Source organism: Rhinolophus hipposideros, assembly GCF_964194185.1.
Source record: "Rhinolophus hipposideros genome assembly, chromosome: 16".
In the NCBI taxonomy this organism is placed as follows: domain Eukaryota; kingdom Metazoa; phylum Chordata; class Mammalia; order Chiroptera; family Rhinolophidae; genus Rhinolophus; species Rhinolophus hipposideros.
The window spans coordinates 35,050,192-35,069,339 of record NC_138062.1 but is presented as its reverse complement, the minus strand read 5'-3'; the positions used below and the strand labels follow the sequence as shown (position 1 = coordinate 35,069,339).

Genomic DNA, 19,148 nt, shown 5'->3' with positions numbered 1-19,148 from the left:
ATTATGCCTTTTCCTTCAGCAATGTTTAAGGAATTATTTTTGTTGCACTCTATTTTATTAACTTTTAGATCACTATTGTTCTCACTGGGTTTATACCAATTTCCCCGTTTTTGTTTTTTTCCTGTTTTTTTTTTTTCCTGCACCGTGCTGAAGATGAAGGGACTGCCTTACCTAGACACATTTCTTCAGAGCAGTAGCTTCTATGGACCATGCAGCACGTGACCTTTGTCAACGTCTTGCAAGCTCCACAAGTGTAGTTGAAGCGAACCTGTACACTGGCTATTTTTTGACTCATCCACCTGTGTCAGGTCTATTCATGGATTTGAAATATTTTATTTCTGCTGGTAACCTATAAACCCATGGCTTATCATTGGATATATATTTTGCCTCAAAATATTAAGAAAGGTCTAGCCCTGAGCCTGAAATGAGCATCCTGTACAGTTTAGTAAGACGTTACTTCCATTTATGCCAAAGTTACACATTGTTCGAGCCTTCTCTTATCCCTCAAGAATTAGGAAATAAAACATATGCTTTCTTTTTGAGAAAGATGTACCCTTCCCTTGGGTACATATTTTCTGCACAGGATGAAATAAATGAGTGTAGAGAAAACATTGACTTTTGAATCATCTCAGAGCAGATATTTCTGCAGATAACAACAAAAAAATAAATCTACCATAATTTCCCACTGTAAGCTCACATTTTATTACGCATCCTCTATTTGCAAGATCTAGGAAGTACAAGCTCTCTGGTCAGTTTCCATCCCAGGGGAAAAGAAAAAAAAGGTGGTCACAGTGTGTCAAATGTAGCACAGTCGAAACATAAACAACTAAAAACTGGGAGAGTAGACATTAAGTGCAGGCTTCACCACTTGCCAGTTTAGTGGACTTATCACATTATTTAACTGGAATGTATTCTATTTATGGTAAGTATACTTTGTTGGGAGAGGGGATGCTATCATATTTAAAGCAGCCTTAAAGCCCATCTCCTACTCTGCTCTTCTGATCTGATACTCTCCTGATCGTCAGGTATGTGGCAATTGATACCCAAGTCTCTGAACTCATTCTTTAGGTATGCTCTTCTGGACACTTATCGTTCCTATATGCTTCCATGTTGTTTCTCTGCTCTAACTTAAAACATCTGCATCTGACTTTCTTCATATTCCCAATTCAAAGGCACTCATTCCTGATAAACTTGCAGATTTTGGTATACTCATATGTCACTTGCTAATTGTTACTTTGGGCTATGGTCCATGTTCTCAGTTGTTCCATTACCTGTAATGGTTATAGTCAATATAGAAGTCTGTCAGGAGAAAACTAACCTGCAAATTTTAATTTTTATACCCTTGTATTGGGAAAAAAAATATTTTTTCTCCCCTGTATATCCTGTTATACTTCTTTACACATGTTGATATTTAATATAAATTCCATTTTATATATTAAAATGAATTAAATATATATATTATATAGTATATATGTATGTATAAATATAACATATATTATATGTAATATATATTGCATGTGTATGTGTATATATACACACACACATATATATGAATATATATATGAATATATATATGAATATATATATGAATATATATACAGAAGAGGCCAGTAAACCATAGACAATATGCACTGCAAATGTTTCTGTGCCCATGAATGTTCAGGAGAGTGAAATAAGAACATTTAACTTGTGGCCATGGTGCTGGTGAGACCTCACTTTGACTTTCTCACAGAGACAGAGGTGTGTTGGTGTCAGATGAAATCTCTTTCCACAAACTCTCCCAGAGCATGGAGCTGAGAGAAATGACAGGATCCTGATCTAGGGACTCTACCAAGAATGAATTATTCATTGTACATACTGATTAATTTATGGTTATTATAAATCATGAGTCCATGTTCTCAAAGTAACATTTGATTGGTGTGATGATCTGCAAGATGGAGCTCCTCTAATTCATGTGTTTAATAACTTTCCTTGATTAAGTGAAGATTAAGTTTTATCAGGTAAAGGAATATGATCAAACTCAAACTCCCAGAACTCAGCAGGTTTTATTTTCAAAGAAAAACATGAAGGTATTTGGAGCACTGAGACTAACCCCAACCAGATAGGTTCATTCAAACATTGTTACTGAATACAAATGAGATTGTCTAAGTTTTAAAAGTTGCAACAACATGTAACGCAGACTTTATGGATAAATGTAATGGGAAGCTTGTTACAAAACATAATAATTTGTTCAATTGTTCCAGTTGAACTTAATAAAACGTTTGGCTTCCATGTAGTAGTGGGTGGGAGCATCTGCAGGTAAAATCTATGTGGTATGGGGGGCTACAGCAATACTGATAAAAAAAAGGAAAAAAAGGAAAGAAGACACTTTTGTGGCTAAATTTTCTCTGCTAAACGTTAATAAAATGGTCAAACTGTCTCATTTGATTGGTGGCCCTCATTAGTTTGCTAAGGCTGTCATAACAAAGTACCACCCACTGGGTGGCTTAAACAACAGAAATTTATTTTGCCACAATTGGGAGGCTGTAAGTCTGAAATCAAGATGTCATAGGTTCCAAGACCTCTCTCCTTGGCTTGTCGATGAACATCTTCTCCCTGTGTCTTTACATGATCTTTCCTCTGTGTCTGTGTCCAAATATTCTCTTCTTATAAGGGCAACTTCTGTATAAGTTGTATTAGATTATGGACTACCCTAAGACCTCATTTTAACTTAAAAACAAAACAAAACAACAACAACAACAAAACAAAAGAAAAGAAGTTCTTTAAGGACCCTATGTCTAAATACAGTCACATTGTGAGTCACATGTGAGGCTTAGAGCATCAACACACAAATTCTGAGGGAACACAGTTCAGTTCATAACACTGTACAAGAATATTGCATTTCTCTTAATAATACCCTGTCAATTTGAAAGGATCTGGGATTTTCTTGCATGAAAAGAACTATGCTAAACCCTGAAAATGAAAAACTGAAAAACTAATTGGAGTCTGCCTTCATTCATATTGCTATGGAGTAAGAAAACTAGATTTGTGAATTACTAAGTTACATTAATTTGAGAATAGAAGTCTGTAAGGGGAAGAGACACTTTGAGAAGGGATGTATTACTTTAAGAACATGTTTTTGTAGGAAGGCATCACATGTAAGTGTGATATTTGCTAGACATCTAAGAAATTTAATATTTTTCTGGGTAGCTAAAGAACTGTCAAGATCAGGTAAAAAGACTGTGCAAAAGAATAAATAGAAAATAGAAAAAAATCCTCAATGCATTACAATATGCTTGATGTAACTGTATTGTACACTTGGAGAAGGATAAGTATATAAATGTGGCATAGAAGCCCAGGTAATCTTACATGAAAATCTCAAAAAAATTATGTTGGGTGATAAAAAGCTACATAACAACAACAACAAAAATTATTTGGTTTTATAAAATTCTACACAACACAAATTGATCTATAATTATGAAATCGAGAGGTGGGTTACACACATATTCAGTTTCTTCACTGTATGAAGTTTCACATATATATATATATATATATACATATGTCAAAATTCATCAAACTGTCTAAATAACTACTGTTTTATATATGTTCATTATATACCAATAAAGCTGTTAAAAGAAAAAATAATAGAAAGAAAGTACCTAGATTGTTGCCATTAAAAATTATATGCTCTTCATAGATGTGCCATTATGTGGAAGAAGTTCTCTATTATTCCTAGTTTGCTGAATTTCTATAAGGGATCAGTGTTAGGTTTTGCCAAATTATTTGCCTGCACAAATTGGTATGATAATACTGTTTATATTAATTAGTATGTTAACATGTAAATATATATTGATTAGTTAGTTTATTAAGACTATTTTTTAGAGCAGTTTTAGGTTCACAGTAAAATTGAGGGGAAGATATACCGGCTACCCCCAAACATGCACAGCCTTCCCCGTTGTCAGTATCTCCCAACAGAGTGGTATATTTGTTACATTTGGTGAACCTACATTAACTCATCATAATCACCCAAAGTTCATAGTTTGCAGTACGGTTCATTCTGGGTATTGTATATTCTGAGTTTGGACAAATACATAATGAAATATTTCTATCATATGGTTTTATTATGATATTGCTCTAAAATTCTGTGCTCCACCAATTATTTTTTCTCCCCCAACCCCCAACCCTTGGCAACAACTGATCCTTTTACTGTCTGCATGGTTTTCCCTTTTCTTAGAAATCATATAGTAAGTCACCATTTCCGGTTGGCCTCTTTCAATTAGTGATATGCATTTAAGTTCCTTCCATTTCTTTTTATAATTTGATAGCTCACTTCTTTTCAGCACTGAATATCATTCCATTGTTGGCATGTCCCACAGTTTAGTTATCCATTCACCTACTGAAGGACATCTTGGGTGCGTCCAAGTTTAAGCAGTTATAAATAAAGCTGCTATAAATAATCTAAGTGAGGTTTTGTGTGGACATAAATTTTCAACTCCTTTTGGTAAATATCAAGGAGTATCATTGCTGGATTGTATCTTAAAAGTATGTTTACTTTTGTAAGAAAGTGAAAACCTGTCTTGAAAACTTGCTGCACCATTTTTCATTCCTATCAGAAATAAATGAGAGCTCTTGTTGCCTCACATCCTCATCAGCATTTAGTGGTGTCAGTGTTTCAGATTTTGACCATTCTAACAGGTGTGCAGTGGTATCTCATTTTTTTAATTTGCATTTCCCCGATACGATGAAATAGTGTGGAGCATATTTTCATATAGTTATTTGTCTATCTTTGGTGAGACATCTCTTAATGATCCTGGGCCCACTTTTATATTTTTGTTGTTGTTTGTTTTCTCATTGTTGAGCTTTAATAGTGTTTTGTGTATTTTGGATAACAGTGCTTTGTCAGATGTATGTTTTGTAAATATTTTCTCCCTGTCTGCGACTTGTCTTCTCATTCTCTTAACACTGACTTTTACAGAACAGACATTCTTAACTTTAACGAAGTTTAATGTGTATCAATTATTTCTTATGTGGATTGTATCGTTGGTGTTGTATCTAAAAAGTCATCCCCATATTTATTGTCATCTAGGTTTTCTTTATTACATTAGTAATAATTATTAATATTTCTTTATTAGAATGTTTTTGGGGTGACAATGGTTAGTAAAATTACATAAGTTTTAAGTGTACAATTCTATAATACGTCATCTATATATCACATTGTGTGTTCTTTATGTTAACTTCTGGAAGTTTTATGGTTTCACACTTTTGTAAAACCAGGTCTCTGATCCACTTTGAGTTAATTTTGGTGAGGGACTTAAGATCTGTATCTAGATCATTTTTTTTTTTTGCATGTGCATATCCAGTTTTTTTTAGTACCATGTGTTGAAAGTACTATCTTTGCTCCATTTTATAGCCTTTACTTCTTTGTAAAATATCGGTTGACTATTTTTAGATACATCCATTTCTGGATTTTCTATGCTGGTCTGTTAATCTATTTGTTCCTTCATCGGTACCACACTGTATCAATTACTGTAGCTTTGTAATAAGTCTTAGAGTTGGGTGGTATCAGTCTTCCAACACTGTTATTCTCCTTCAGTATTGTGTTGGCTATTCTAGCTCTTTTGCCTCTTCATATAAACTGTAAAATCAGTTTGTCAACAGCCACAAAATAGCTTGCTGGTATTTTCTTTGGGATTTCATTGACTCTATAGATCAAGTTGGAACGAACTGACAGCTTGACAGTGAGTCTTCCTTTTCACGAATATGTAATTACTCTCCATTACTTAGTTCTCTGCATTGGTTGGGTTTTCAACATTAAAACAGTCTTGACTTTTGTAGATTGAAACACAGTTAGTTAGGTTATAGTATCTTTTTATATATTGTTGAATTCAGTTTGCTAAAACTTTATTAATTATCCTTGCATCTAGGTTAATGCGTTATCGGACTTTAGTTTTCTTACCTTTTCTTTTCTTAGTAATATTTTGTTAAACACTTTTGGTTCCGGTGAATGCTGGCTTCACAGAATTAAATTCTGGAGAAGTTTTAGTTATTGGGTACAGAGTGAGATTGCATTGTGGTTTTAATTTTTTTTCTTCTGATAACTAATGAGATTCAGTAGTGTTTCTAAAACATATTAGCCATTTGAATATTTTCTTTGACAGTCATGTTCATGTCACTAGATATTTTTGATATTTTTATGTTCTTGAGAAGTCCTTGGTTAATAATGTATTTCAAATATTTGCTTCATTTTTTTTCTTTTGACATATTCTCTCTCAATCATATCTCAATGATGAACAAACTTCAAACTTCTTAATTTTAATGAAATCCAATTTATCAACATTGGTACTCATTAAGAAATATTTATTTATATATAATATTTTCTTCTACAAAATTTATTTTATATTTAATATTTAAATTTAGCATCTACCTGGAATTGATTTTTTTCTGTATAGCATAACTTTTGGAACCAGACTCAATTTTTCATTATGAATCTTTATTGACTGGCACAATTTATTGAAAAAGTAAAATTGAAATTTTTGTTGATATTGTTATTGTTGACATTGACACCTTGATTTTAAATTTTATATGGAAATACAAAAGCAAAAACCATAACCAGGACACTTTTGAAAATGGCGAACTTTCCTGTGGTACTTATAATACATTACAAAATATAAAGACATATTATAAAGCTACACCATTTAAGATAATACTCTTCTGTCATAAATATCCACTATAGGTAACTGAAACAGAATAGAGAATTCAGCTGATGATACACATATGTGAACACTCGATTTATGTCAAAATGGCACTACGGAATACCACTTAAGGAACAACCTTCATAACACTGGAAGGAGGTCCTAATGGCTCCAGTTTGTATGGATATCTATTATATAGCATAATTTGCACATCTTTAGTAAACATTTTGACTACAGTGCCCAATTCCAGGGCAACACTGAAGATATAACATTTTGATTAGATTAAAGTGTCTAGAATATGAGAGAACTGAACATGTTTATGGATTAATTTTCAAGTAGATGTATAGAAAACAGCACATAGATTAGGAAACCCAGAGAGAATGAAACTATATTATGATTTATGAGATTGCCAGAGATAAAGACAAAGCCTTAAGAATGACAGAATAAATACACACACACACACACACACACACACACACACACACACACAAATTCTACAGAACTTTAACTTTCAATTACAGTGCCATCTTGTGGAAAATATTGAAGCAATGAAAAAGACTTTTTAACATCTTGATACAATTGTTAACAAAACCACTGTGGAAACATGGCAGGTACATGAGAACTTTATATATCAATATGTAATATTTAGATCAAACTTTTCTAATTCTACAAGATAAAAATCACTCCAAGATATAAAATTATGCTCCATACCATTAGATTCCAGCCAACTACATTATCATAAGGAGGGGAGGTAGACATACCAGTGTGCCACTGTCAGATTTCAGCAAGGAAGAAAAAATAAAAAGGAAAGAAAGAGAGAGAGAGAAGAGAGAGAGAGAGAGAGAGAGAGAGAGAGAGAGAGAGAGAGAGAGAGAGAGAGAGAGAGAGAAACAAAGAAAGAAAAAGAAAGAAAGAAAGAAAGAAAGAAAGAAAGAAAGAAAGAAAGAAAGAAAGAAAGAAAGAAAGAAAGAAAAAATAAGTAAATACAAATATAGCAGGAATTATCTAATATATTTGGTCATCTTAATGACGAATGAATGGTGTTATTAGGTTATCTTCAAGTTAGGGATGATATATTTTATTAGTGGAATTCATGATATATAGTTTTTTTAGATGAAAGTCTACCAAGCAGACAGCTTGGGTTCAAATATCAGATTCACCTTTTTTAAGTGTGAACTTGAGCAATTCATTTCAACTCTTGGAATCTCAATTTCCTCATCTGTAAACAGTCATGATAATACTTATCCCATGGATTTGTTGGGAAATTGTATATGTATGGTACTTTTTTCTGTGTAGGATTTACATGATCAATAAAAGAAAACTGATGGTAAACAAACAAATGAAAATATGTATTTGAGAATATAGGTGCAAAATTAGCACTGGGAAGGACATATAACATTTAAGATTCCAGCGAATAAAACAGACACAGAATCTTTCAGACCACATGGAATACAACAGTATAAAAATGCAAAATTACATGCTTTCATATAGCAGTATTTTTAGTATTTCTATTAAAATACCATAATGTTAATTTAATGGGAAAAAATAGTGCACTTTGAATATTCCCCAAAAAATGCAATGCCGTAGTCTCTTAAATGAAACTACAAATGAAACCACCAGTGAAAAAAAACATTCTCAGAAATACTGTAAAATATAAAATTAGACAGAAATTAAAAGTCTGGTGAGACTAATTTCTATATGAAGACATTTAATTAATTTGAGAGAACACCTTTGTTTTATGTATTGAGAAATTTTCAAAAACTTTAATTATAATATATTAAAATATACAGATAATTAAAGAAATAATATTGTAAACACTTATGTACCATGACTCAGAAATAGCAGAATAATTGTCTTTTAAGTACTTTAATTGTAGTGTCAATTTAATTAATCCTTTGTTATCTTTGTCAGATTGCTAGTTTATTAGTAGTCATATGGGTCCCTGAAATATTACATATTACAGATAGATTGCATTTAGACATAAAAACTGTTCCTTATATAAAATGACATAATTGTTCTCCAATAAATTAAAGTAATCTAGAATAGATTAAAAACTGTAAGGATGATGATTGCAAATGAGCACTAAACAGAGGGTGGTCTATGTGACAAACTGTGGGGTCGATTACAGGGAGTTTAATATTAAGATTACATTCACATTCAAATACATAATTGGAGGTTATAAAGAGCTTAATTTGTAGGGTTTGATACATGCTGAGATATTCAGAGATTTTTTTTTTTTTTATCATGACACCTCTGGTTTATGCATACCACTAATCATCCCTTCATTCAGACTGTTCTCTCCAACCAGACGCTCCTCACTGTTTCACTCCATTTCTGCTTTACCTAAGTAAAGCACTGGTCTAAAAGAGTTGAAGTAATGCTTAACCCTCTCAATAGAGCCATTTGTTATACACATATGCATGTATTCGACAGACCAGTTATTTACCAAATGAATAATTAAATAGGAATTTCAAAACTATTGATTGTGTAAGAAGAGAGATTCAGAGAGAAAACAGAAAAATGACATGACAGAAGGCCAGTAGCATGGCTTATTAACAAAGATCAAGTCAATATCTCGGTAAAACCAATGAATTGACACCCTGAAAAATCAATGATTTTACCACTTATGTTTGGTTATACATGAAGCAAGTTAAGGGAGCTTTACTTATAGGCTATAGAATTTGGGGCACCATAAGTCCTTAACAGTTTTATTTTGTCTTTTCTCCCTTATGCCGTTCTAAATCATTATCTGTGGTATATAACTCATATGTATTAAAATGAAGTACATAATGGCTAAATTATTTATATCATTGCTTCAAAGAATTTCTAGATAATACCTTTGTTTCAGAAATGAGATAAGTAAATTATTTATATTAAATAATGTCCCTAACAGAACTAAGATTTGCTGCTATTTAAAAAATAATATATTTATGAGTTTTATTATCTTTTGAATATAATTAGCATAGGAATGAAATCTCATTAGATGTGTTTTGGAATTCCAAAATTTTTAAAGTATAGAAAGATAATATGCTGCATATACGGTATACTTTGTAATGTGACCAGGAGGGCTAGGGCAACAACCCACAATCAAATACTGTAATATTTCCATAGGAAAATATGTGACTATTTTTGATAAAATAGTCTGGCATAAAAACAGACTACAAATAACCTTGTATCTCTTCAGGTCAGGATTTACAACTAAATGAGATCAGATCAGGTTACATTTTGCTGCTAAATGTTCCCAAATATGTTGCATTTAGAGATGTTTAGACTGCCAAAATAAAACAAAACAAAGAAAAATAAACCAGGTTAAAATTTGTGTAAATCTGAGTCCAATTATTTTTACTTATTTCTAAATATGAATTCTCGCATTTACTGTGTACTCACGTTCCCTCAACTTTATTGAACTTGTTTCCTGGTCTATTTTAGTTATCTTAAATAGTTTAATACTCCTCCCTGCAATGCTATCTATTCAACAAAACCATCCTATAAAATAACAATATGTGCAGTATACTATCTTGAAAATTCTTTAATAAAAATAAAGAAAAACTTAAAATTTAATTAATGAGATATTATTCGATTATATTCAAGCACTTTCAAATCAGTGCTTGTTGGATTACTTATAGAAAAAATATCTGGAAACAAAAATTGTTTGTATTTTATGAGAATTCAGTAGTAAATTTGAAGTATGCTGTGTGTGCATGTACATGCATACATGATTGTGTGTTTGTGTGCATATTTGGGATTATGTAAAAATGTTTTGATGATTTTAAGCATTTATATAGAAATAGATGTCACTGAGTTAGGAAATTTTACCTTATCTATTGTTGCAGTTGGGTTCCCCAGGAAGCAGATTCTTAGAGGAGGTTTGCACACCAGGCTATGATTGGGGAGAACTCTTTGGAATTAGCACCTGGTTTGAGCTTGAATGAGTAAGCTATTTTTGGTCAAGGGTAAGTCATGGAGAGGAACTCACCTGACAGTTGCCAGCTGCCAACCATACAAGGCTGGGGGAATAAGTGCTTTAATCCTGAACGTTAGGGTCCATTACTTCACCTAGTAAACTCATTTTGGGGAGGAGTGAAAGAGAACAAGAATAGGATATAACAGAGCTCCTGCTACTGCAGAAAATACTAGGGTCTTAACTGATACTTATCATCTGTTCCTTCATTACTCATTTCTTCTTCCCCTCACCCATGGATAACACCTTTCCTCAACTAAATTGCTCCTCTTTTTGGATGACACAATCTAATCCCTGAGAAGTCTGCATCTCTACACCATGCTCTTCTCAAGCTGGGTTGTCGGACTTATCCATTCATCAAATTAGGCCAAGCAAATATCAGGAAACCCCCAAATTCTAAAAGTTACTAAAAGCATTCTTTCCTGCATTCACTGTAGAAAGAAGCTCTACCTCTTCCTGATGATCATTGTTAATTATCCTTGCCGGGATTCTGACTCCTCATATTTGATGGTCTTTTGGCATCAGGTGTCTGAAATGACCAGGAAGTGGCTTACCTAATGATTTAATGGGATGGACTCTTGCTCTGCCCCCATGTTAGAAACATCTTTACTCTAGGAAACAGCACCTGTAACCCATAGTGCTCAGGGTCATGGTGATGAGGAGGACAGATTCTCTGAGATGGTCCCTGGAATTTGGTCCCTGCTGCTTTCATCTTTTTGCCTTTTGGCAAATGAGTCATTGCATTGTTCTACTAGGCCAGAAGCTTCTGGATCACGTGATAGGTTATGAGACTAAAACATATGCCATATACCCACTGCCATCCTTCCTTTTCTAGAAAGTAGGTTCCGTAGTTTAATGTAATTTATGCGGAATCATACGCTGGTAAAAAAACCAACAAAGCTGAACTTTTAAGTTCTTAGATAGCAGAGTGATCATGGTCCTGGTGGCAGAAAGGCAAACTTATGCCTAGAACCGATGTAGATTCCAGTCAGTCTTAGCCACTGCCCCGACCAGGGCAAATGGAGTGCAAAGCAGTCAAATCTGCACTAAGAGACTGTTTTGTCTCTCAGAGGGAAGGTCTGTGTTGAAGAATTAATACTGGTCTCTGTTGCTGGCAGGTTGGATGCTCAGCACTGATAGTAACTGGCAGGATGCTCAGCAATGATAGTAATTAGGTCAGCCTTAGTGAGTGGGAGCCTGAGTTATTAAATCCATGCTTAGCTTCAATTTCTTTAGGTCATGGCTAAGCCATTCCATCTACTTAGGTATTTTGTGCCTCTTCTGTGGTAAATGCTTTCTGGTGAACATTGATATGATACACAAAGATTTTTTCACACTTGAAATCCACTCACCTAGGTTTATTCACATGCATTTCCTCTAATCTCCTTTCCCAATGTGCCAATCTTTCCCTCTCCAAGATGCTGATCAACCAGTCAAATTATTTTACCACTGCCCATGACTACTGTATATTGTAACCTGTGGCAATTATTTTGTGTGTGTGTGTGTGTGTGTGTGTGTATATACCACGTTTCCTCAAAAATAATACCTAGCCGGACAATCAGCTCTAATGCGTCCTTTGGAGCAAAAATTAATATGAGACTCGGTCTTATTTTACTATAATATAATAACATAAGACCCAGTATAATATAATGCAATATAATACCCGGTTTTATATAATATTACATTAATTGTTGCTCCAAAGTTAGATGTTGGTGGTCCGGCTAGGTCTTATTTTTGGGGAAATACTCTCTCTCTCTCTCTCTCTCTCTCTCTCTCTCTCTCTCTCTCTTTCTCTCTCTCGCTGTGTGTGTGTGTGTGTGTGTGTGTGTGTGTGTGTGTGTGGTGATTTATTTATTTTTCAGTCGGGATAGTCTTGAGTGCCCATTGGGAAAATTTCAGGGCCACTCCTGAGTGGAGCTAACATATACAGAGCTGAGTTGAGAGTGAGGTGCCAGCATAATAGTTGTTGATAGCATAGGAATCTGGACCACCTGCTTATGTAGCTTCTATCCTTTGGTCTTCTTCATATCTGATGCAAAATACATCAATTTCATTTTATCATGAATTGCTACTGATTCAATGTGAACTCATGATTTGGTTAATCTGACAGATCCTAGCTCATGAAGAGTAATTCTAACCACAATCTCAATATTCCACGGCCCAGTAATATAACAGGATCTGTTTCTCAAAAAGTATATAAATAGCTACTGCAGATGACATGATCTCGACCTATCACCCGGTAAGCATATCTTGTGATTATTCTTTGGGGCTTGCCATAAACTCTGTATGGCATCTTTCCCCTCTGTTACTCTGATAGGTCACGTGCCACATGTGGCAGAGCCACTTCTGTCTCAGCCTGGACCTTCTCTAGAGCCCTTACCTGCTCTAGGTTCCACTTAAAGTTAGTAGTCTCTTGTGGCATTTGGCATCTGGGTCCCAATAGGGTTCTTAAGTGTGGACTGTATATCCTCCAAAATCTGAAGTGGCCTATCGGACATTGCTTCCTTCTTAGTGGTAGGAAGTGCAAGCTGCAATAATATGCCCCTTATTTTGAGGAGATGTTCTGGAATAACTTCATACCATGGGAACTCTGAAATCTACACTGATGTGGCATTCTGATTTTGACCTGACTTATTCTCTCTGGAGTATATTTGTTTCTTATAGACTTGTCTCCTATAGACGTGTCACTTCTTGTTCATCGATCTTATTAACATGATACTATTTTTTAGAGTATGCCAATATGCTATTCTTGCAGACATCCAGCTGTTCCAGGTCCCTTTGGATTACATTATGATGTAAGACAGAGGAGACAACATAGTCTTAGCGGGAAGACCATGAGACCTTGTAAGGGCAGATAGTTGTCTGCATGTCGCAAGTAAATGCAAATTATTTCTGATCCTTCTTCCAAGTAGGAATGCAAATGAATGCATTTGCCAGATCAGAGGCCAGATAGCATGTGTCCAATGGTTTGTGTTAATCTGTTTAAACAAATATATCATCTCTGGCATACCAGCAGTCGTAGAGGCTCCTGATGGTTTACAGTTGTCAGTTATCCTCCAAGATTTATCTGGGTTTTGATGGGTCACACTGGTGGATTTAGTACTGTTTATATAGGTCTTTAAGGTTGGCACTAATCTCAGCTACTCCTTAGAAATATGGCATGATTTTAATTTATTTGTGAATGGGAAAGAGGTAGTTTCAGAGACTTCCAACTGAACTTCACATGTGAAAGGTCCTACCCAAGAGACCAAAAAGACAATGTAGGGTTTTGACTTTTTATTGAATATATCCATTTTTATTTTTTTTAATTATTTTTCAATTACAATTGACATACAATATTATCTTAGTTTCAGGTGTACAACATAGTGATTAGACATTTATATACCTTATGAAGTCATCACCCCAGTAAGTCCAGTACCTATCTGACACCATAATAATTAACTTTAAATGAACATTTACTCTATGCTGCACTTTTCTTTCCATGTAATTTCACTGAACTCTCACAACATAGAGTAAAATTTTAATCCCCATTATAAACGAGGATTTGAGACACCAAGTGGTTATGTAATCTACTGAAGCTAATACTAGTTAAGTGGTATCCATTTCAATTGTACATTTGGCAATCAGAAAATTTCCACCAGGGGCTCTGTAGACCTCCTGAATATACTCTGAATCCGATTTGATTAGACTTAATGTGCTACTTAGTACCCCTCCACACTCACTCAACAGAAATCCACAAAGTGCTGTGGATCCTCCAGTATCCATACTAATTTGGACTCTGTTAGTCCTCAAATGTTTGGACATTCCTCTATTCCAAGATATGAATACCAAAGTAAAAGGTCACATATACCTTTGGAAAGCATTCGGAACTCATTATAAAATGTCCTCACCACAGTGTTGCATGATTTTTGCATCTAGGAACCATGTCTCTCATACACTTAGATTCCAGGCCTGAAAACTGGCTTAGGTCCAGAAACTGGCAAAATATAGTGAGTTTTTATTTGGAGTGGCTGGTCATGGTTTTCTGATTACATATCCTTGAAATCTCTCTCTCACTCTTAATCATATATCCTTTAAATCTCTCTCTCTCTCTCTCTCTCTCTCTCTCTCTCTCCCCCTCTCTTTAAAAAAACATAAACAAAAACAAAAAACAAAAAACAACTATTGATTAATCATGGGTTAGGACACCAGCAGACCAAACCTTTTAGAAACTTTTATTGACAGTTTCCTTTGCAGTACAGAACTTTTTTAGTATGTAGTTCCACTTACTTTTTAGCTTCTCTTACTTTTACTTTTGGTTTCAGATTTAAAAATTTATTGCGAAGACTTATGTCAAGAAACTCACTGCCTGTTTTCTTCTGGGAGTTTTATGGTGTCAGGTTTTTATGTTCAAGTCTTTAATCTATTTTGAATTATTTTGTGTATGGTGTAAGATAATGCTCGAGTATCATTATTTTGTATGTGGCTGTCCAGTTTTCTCGGCACCATTTGTTGAAGAGCTTGTCCTTTCCCCACTGTATATTCTTGGCTCCTTTCTCATGAATTAATTGATCATACGTGTGTGGATTTATATCTGGGCTCTCTATTCTGTTCCATTGATCCATGTGTCTGTTTTTATGACAATGCCATAATGTGTTAATTAGTCTACTTTTGTAATGTTTTTTGAAATCAAGGAGCATTATGCCTTTAACTTTGTTTTTCTTTATCAAGATCACTTTCGCAATTTGTTTTTTTTTGTGGTTCTGTACAAATGCTAGGATTGTTGGTCTTATTTCTTTGAAAAATGTCACTGGAATTGTGAAAGAGATTGCATTGAATCTGTAGATTGCTTTGGATATTATGAATATCTTAACAATATTGATTCTTGCTACCCATGAGTATGAAATAACTTTGCATTTATTTTTGTCTTCTTCAATTTCTATTATTAATGTCTTATGGTTTTCAATATACCGTTATTTTACCTCCTTGACTAAATTTATCCCTATTTTATTCCTTTTGATACGATTGTAAATGGAATTATTTTCTGTATTTCTTTTTGATAGTGTGTGATTAATATAATTGCAACAGAGTTTTGCATTTTTATTTTGTATCCTGCAACTTTACTGAATTTGTTTGTTGGTTCTGTTTTTTGATGGAGTCTTTAGGATTTTTATATATAATGCCATGTCATCTGCAAATAGTGAGAGTTTACTTCTTCCATTCCAATTTGGATGGCTTTTATGTCTTTTTCTTGCCTAATTGTTCTGGCGAGGACTTTCAATACTATGTTGAGTACAAGTGGCAAGAGTGGGCATCCTTGTCTTACTTCTGATCTTAGAGAAAAGGCTTTCAGAGTTTCACTCTCGAATATGATGTTAACTGTGGACTTGTCATATATGATCTTTATTCTGTTGAGGTATGTTCCCTCTATACCACCTTTGTTGAGAGTTTTTGTAATAAATGGTGTTGATTTGCATCCCTTAAATAAGTCACACTTGATTAAAAAAAAATAAGGAAGAAAACTATGCATGACGAGAGACTCTTAAACACTGCCTATGCTAACTTGTAATACAGCTTGGTTTTCTGGTTTCTGTTATCTCAAAATGCAGTCAAAATGTTTCAGAAACAATAGCTACTCTTAGCAGAGGAAAAACTTACTAGAGTGATATTTATTCACATATTCATTCATTCATTTGATGGATACATAGGACGTCATTCACATGCCGAGCACTCTACCTCATGAGAAATAAAATATGAAATAAACATCCAAGACCAAACCATTTTTTTTCTAATTTGAGTATTTTACATTAGTGAGGGTATTAGACAATGGAATAGATAATGGAGGGCATGACTGATGAGTGTTATTAGTGCAGTAGTCAGAGGGTACTAAGGGAATAGAAAACAACTAAATTCAGTATCATGTACTATTTTTTGAGGAAGTGACAATTGTGTCAACAAAAAAAAACATCCAGCCTAGGAGAAAGCTTATAGGAGTTTAGTTGAGCCAAACTGATGACAATTGCTGGGAAGCAAAATCTCGATGGATTGAGAAAATGCTCTTGAAAATGGTGGTTTTGAAACTTATTTTATACATTAGAATCAAAGGACCAGGGTTATATGAAATCCATTGGGAATAAATTAAGGGAGTGGGAGAAAGCAAAGCAGGGAAATCTCTGGGATAGAATAAAAAGTAAATTAGAGAGATAGATACTTTTTGTCCATTGGTGGGTACAGGATAGCTAATAGCATTTTATGGATGATAATCAAGGGATAAGAACAAGGAAGGATTCTGTAGTTTCCTGCTCTGGTGTGGTGGGTTGTGCCCTGGGGGGTCTAGAAAAAGGGAATACTCTGACATTCCAAGTTCATGTTATCTTAGATGCAAAAAAGACAATAGACAGTCTCACTTAAGGTAAAGTCTGACATTTGTTAACGGAGCTACAGACCAAGGATGTGCCTACTGGCCATGACCCACTTTTAATTAGGAATTTTTGTGTTCAGACCAACCTATGTGGTTAATTTCGGTCTCTAAGTTTGTAGGGCCTGCCTCCCCTAAGCTTGTCAGGTGTAGTATGTGGCCCCCTTTTCATCCACAATTGTGCAGATTCAAATGTTATAGTAATATTAGAAAACTAAATATTAATTTCCCTGAATAATGATATTCCAACGTTATGCAGACATGTACACTTTATTTTATTGAATGTTATTCAAGGAGTAAACCCAACTTTTTCCTTTTTTTGTAAAATAAATGAGTATACTGTTTAACTTACTTAGTTTTCAGATTAAGGATTGTCTAAATCTTTATTCAGAAACCAAACTTGCTTGAATATATTTTAGTTTTAGAACATAGTACTTTAAAGAAAAGTGACTTACACTATAAAGAGAATGAAGATTTATATCTATTGAAAAAAGTATTGGGTATCAGGAAAAAAAAAAAAAACATGCACAGCAAAAGAAAAATGAGAGTGAATTTGAACCAAGATAATAGCAGAACCCTTTAGAGGAAATGTAAAAGCAAAATAAAAAGACTGCTGCAATTTAGGGAATAAAAATATTATTCAGTTGCTGGAGCTACACTGGTTATTGAGTAATATTCTAGATCAACTACACAGAGCTGTTTGTATGTTTGTTCACATGTGTATACAAAGATAGCTGCAAAGAGGAGGGAGTCGTGATAAGTAGTGAGGGGGTGAAAGCAGTTGGAAGCAGGCATAGGTACTGAGAAAGTTCTGACAAGGACAGGTAGGCAGAATGGTTTGTGAGTTGGTAGGAGAGGATGAAATAAAAATGGAATTGTTAGGGACTTCAACCATCCAGATTTGAGTAACATTCAGTGCCAACATCTCTCTTGTTAGCAAATGAATAAAACGACTACTAGCCATGGAGACTAAAAGCACAAAAATATTCAAGAAATATGTTGAAGGACAAAAGAACAAGGCTTGCAGATGGGTGAATGGTGACTGGGAATGAAGGAAGAAGTAGGGATTAAGTTGATTTAGAATTTTTCATGTGGATGGCATTAAAGTGATTTTACCTCTAACAGAAGTAGAGAAGGAAGGACAGGTAACTCATTTAAAACAACATAATGGAAACGAACAAAAGAAAAATAGAAAGTAGAGTGAATTTTAAGACTAACTGACACATCTTTATTAAATCATGTGAAGCTTAAAATTTCTTAAGCTTCAATAACTGGTCAATTAACACAAATGCTCCAAAAAAACAAAAAAACAAAAACTTTCTCAGAATTCTGTTAATTTTTTTTTCTTAAAGACAGAATTGAGTTTCAAAGACACTCTGTAAACATAAGAATTTAAATGAGACTATATCCATATATGAGAACATACGTCTCAATTCTCAGCTATATTTCCTAATATCTTAAAAAGTTTAAGTACTTTCTTAAAAATAATTTTGGTAATTTTCCCTGTTACATTTCCAGCTGATGAAACTTGCTTTACTTTTGTTGTTTATCCAGGAAGGTTTTTCTTTTTCTCAAATGACATCTGAATTATCGAAAGATTGCATCTTGACTGTAAAATTAACAGAATGTTGGAAGGAATCTAAATTCAAATGTGATATGTAAGTCATGTTTATTTCCTTTCTATGTTGTGGAAATGATCCTGGTTATTTATAGCTTATTCAAGGAAAAAGTATGAAAAAGAAAACTTGTTTGATTTAAAATTTTGTTGCTAAGAAAAAACAAGTTATTGCCAACCTTGTTCCATTCCCCATCCCCACCATGGTAGTTCACATGGACATATAACAAAGAGAACTATCACTGTGGTATTTTTTTAAAAATGTCAAAAGGCTTAATATGATCTTTTTGTTTCTCTGTATTAAATTGTGAACTTCTTCAAAATACAGAACATATGCACACAGTATGTCAAAGATAATGTTAGAAAAAAAACACGAAAAACTACCAAATACTTTTTATCGTTTATAGATAAAATATACATATCTGGTAAATATTATATTTACAGCTTTGAAGGCAAAGCAAATGCTTCAGGGTAAGACTTATATAAACTGAAGTCAACATAATT

At 33.9% G+C, this 19,148-nt stretch overlaps 1 protein-coding gene across 4 annotated transcripts in view; it reads left to right on the top strand.

Annotated features, from left to right (window-relative positions):
* Nucleotides 1-19,148, top strand: part of LOC308509101 (uncharacterized protein) — a 718,677-nt gene that overhangs the window by 163,989 nt on the left and 535,540 nt on the right. For 3 of the 4 annotated variants that reach the window (XR_013995126.1, XM_081076779.1, XM_081076778.1), the window contains one exon: nt 18,584-18,687. The exons of the other annotated variant lie outside the window; for it this stretch is intronic. Coding sequence is in view for 2 of the 3 variants with exons in the window: in XM_081076779.1 (XP_080932905.1) it covers nt 18,584-18,687 (104 nt within the window). In the remaining variant the exon portion in view is untranslated. The remainder of the gene's footprint in view (nt 1-18,583; nt 18,688-19,148) is intronic. 4 annotated transcript variants of the gene reach the window in all.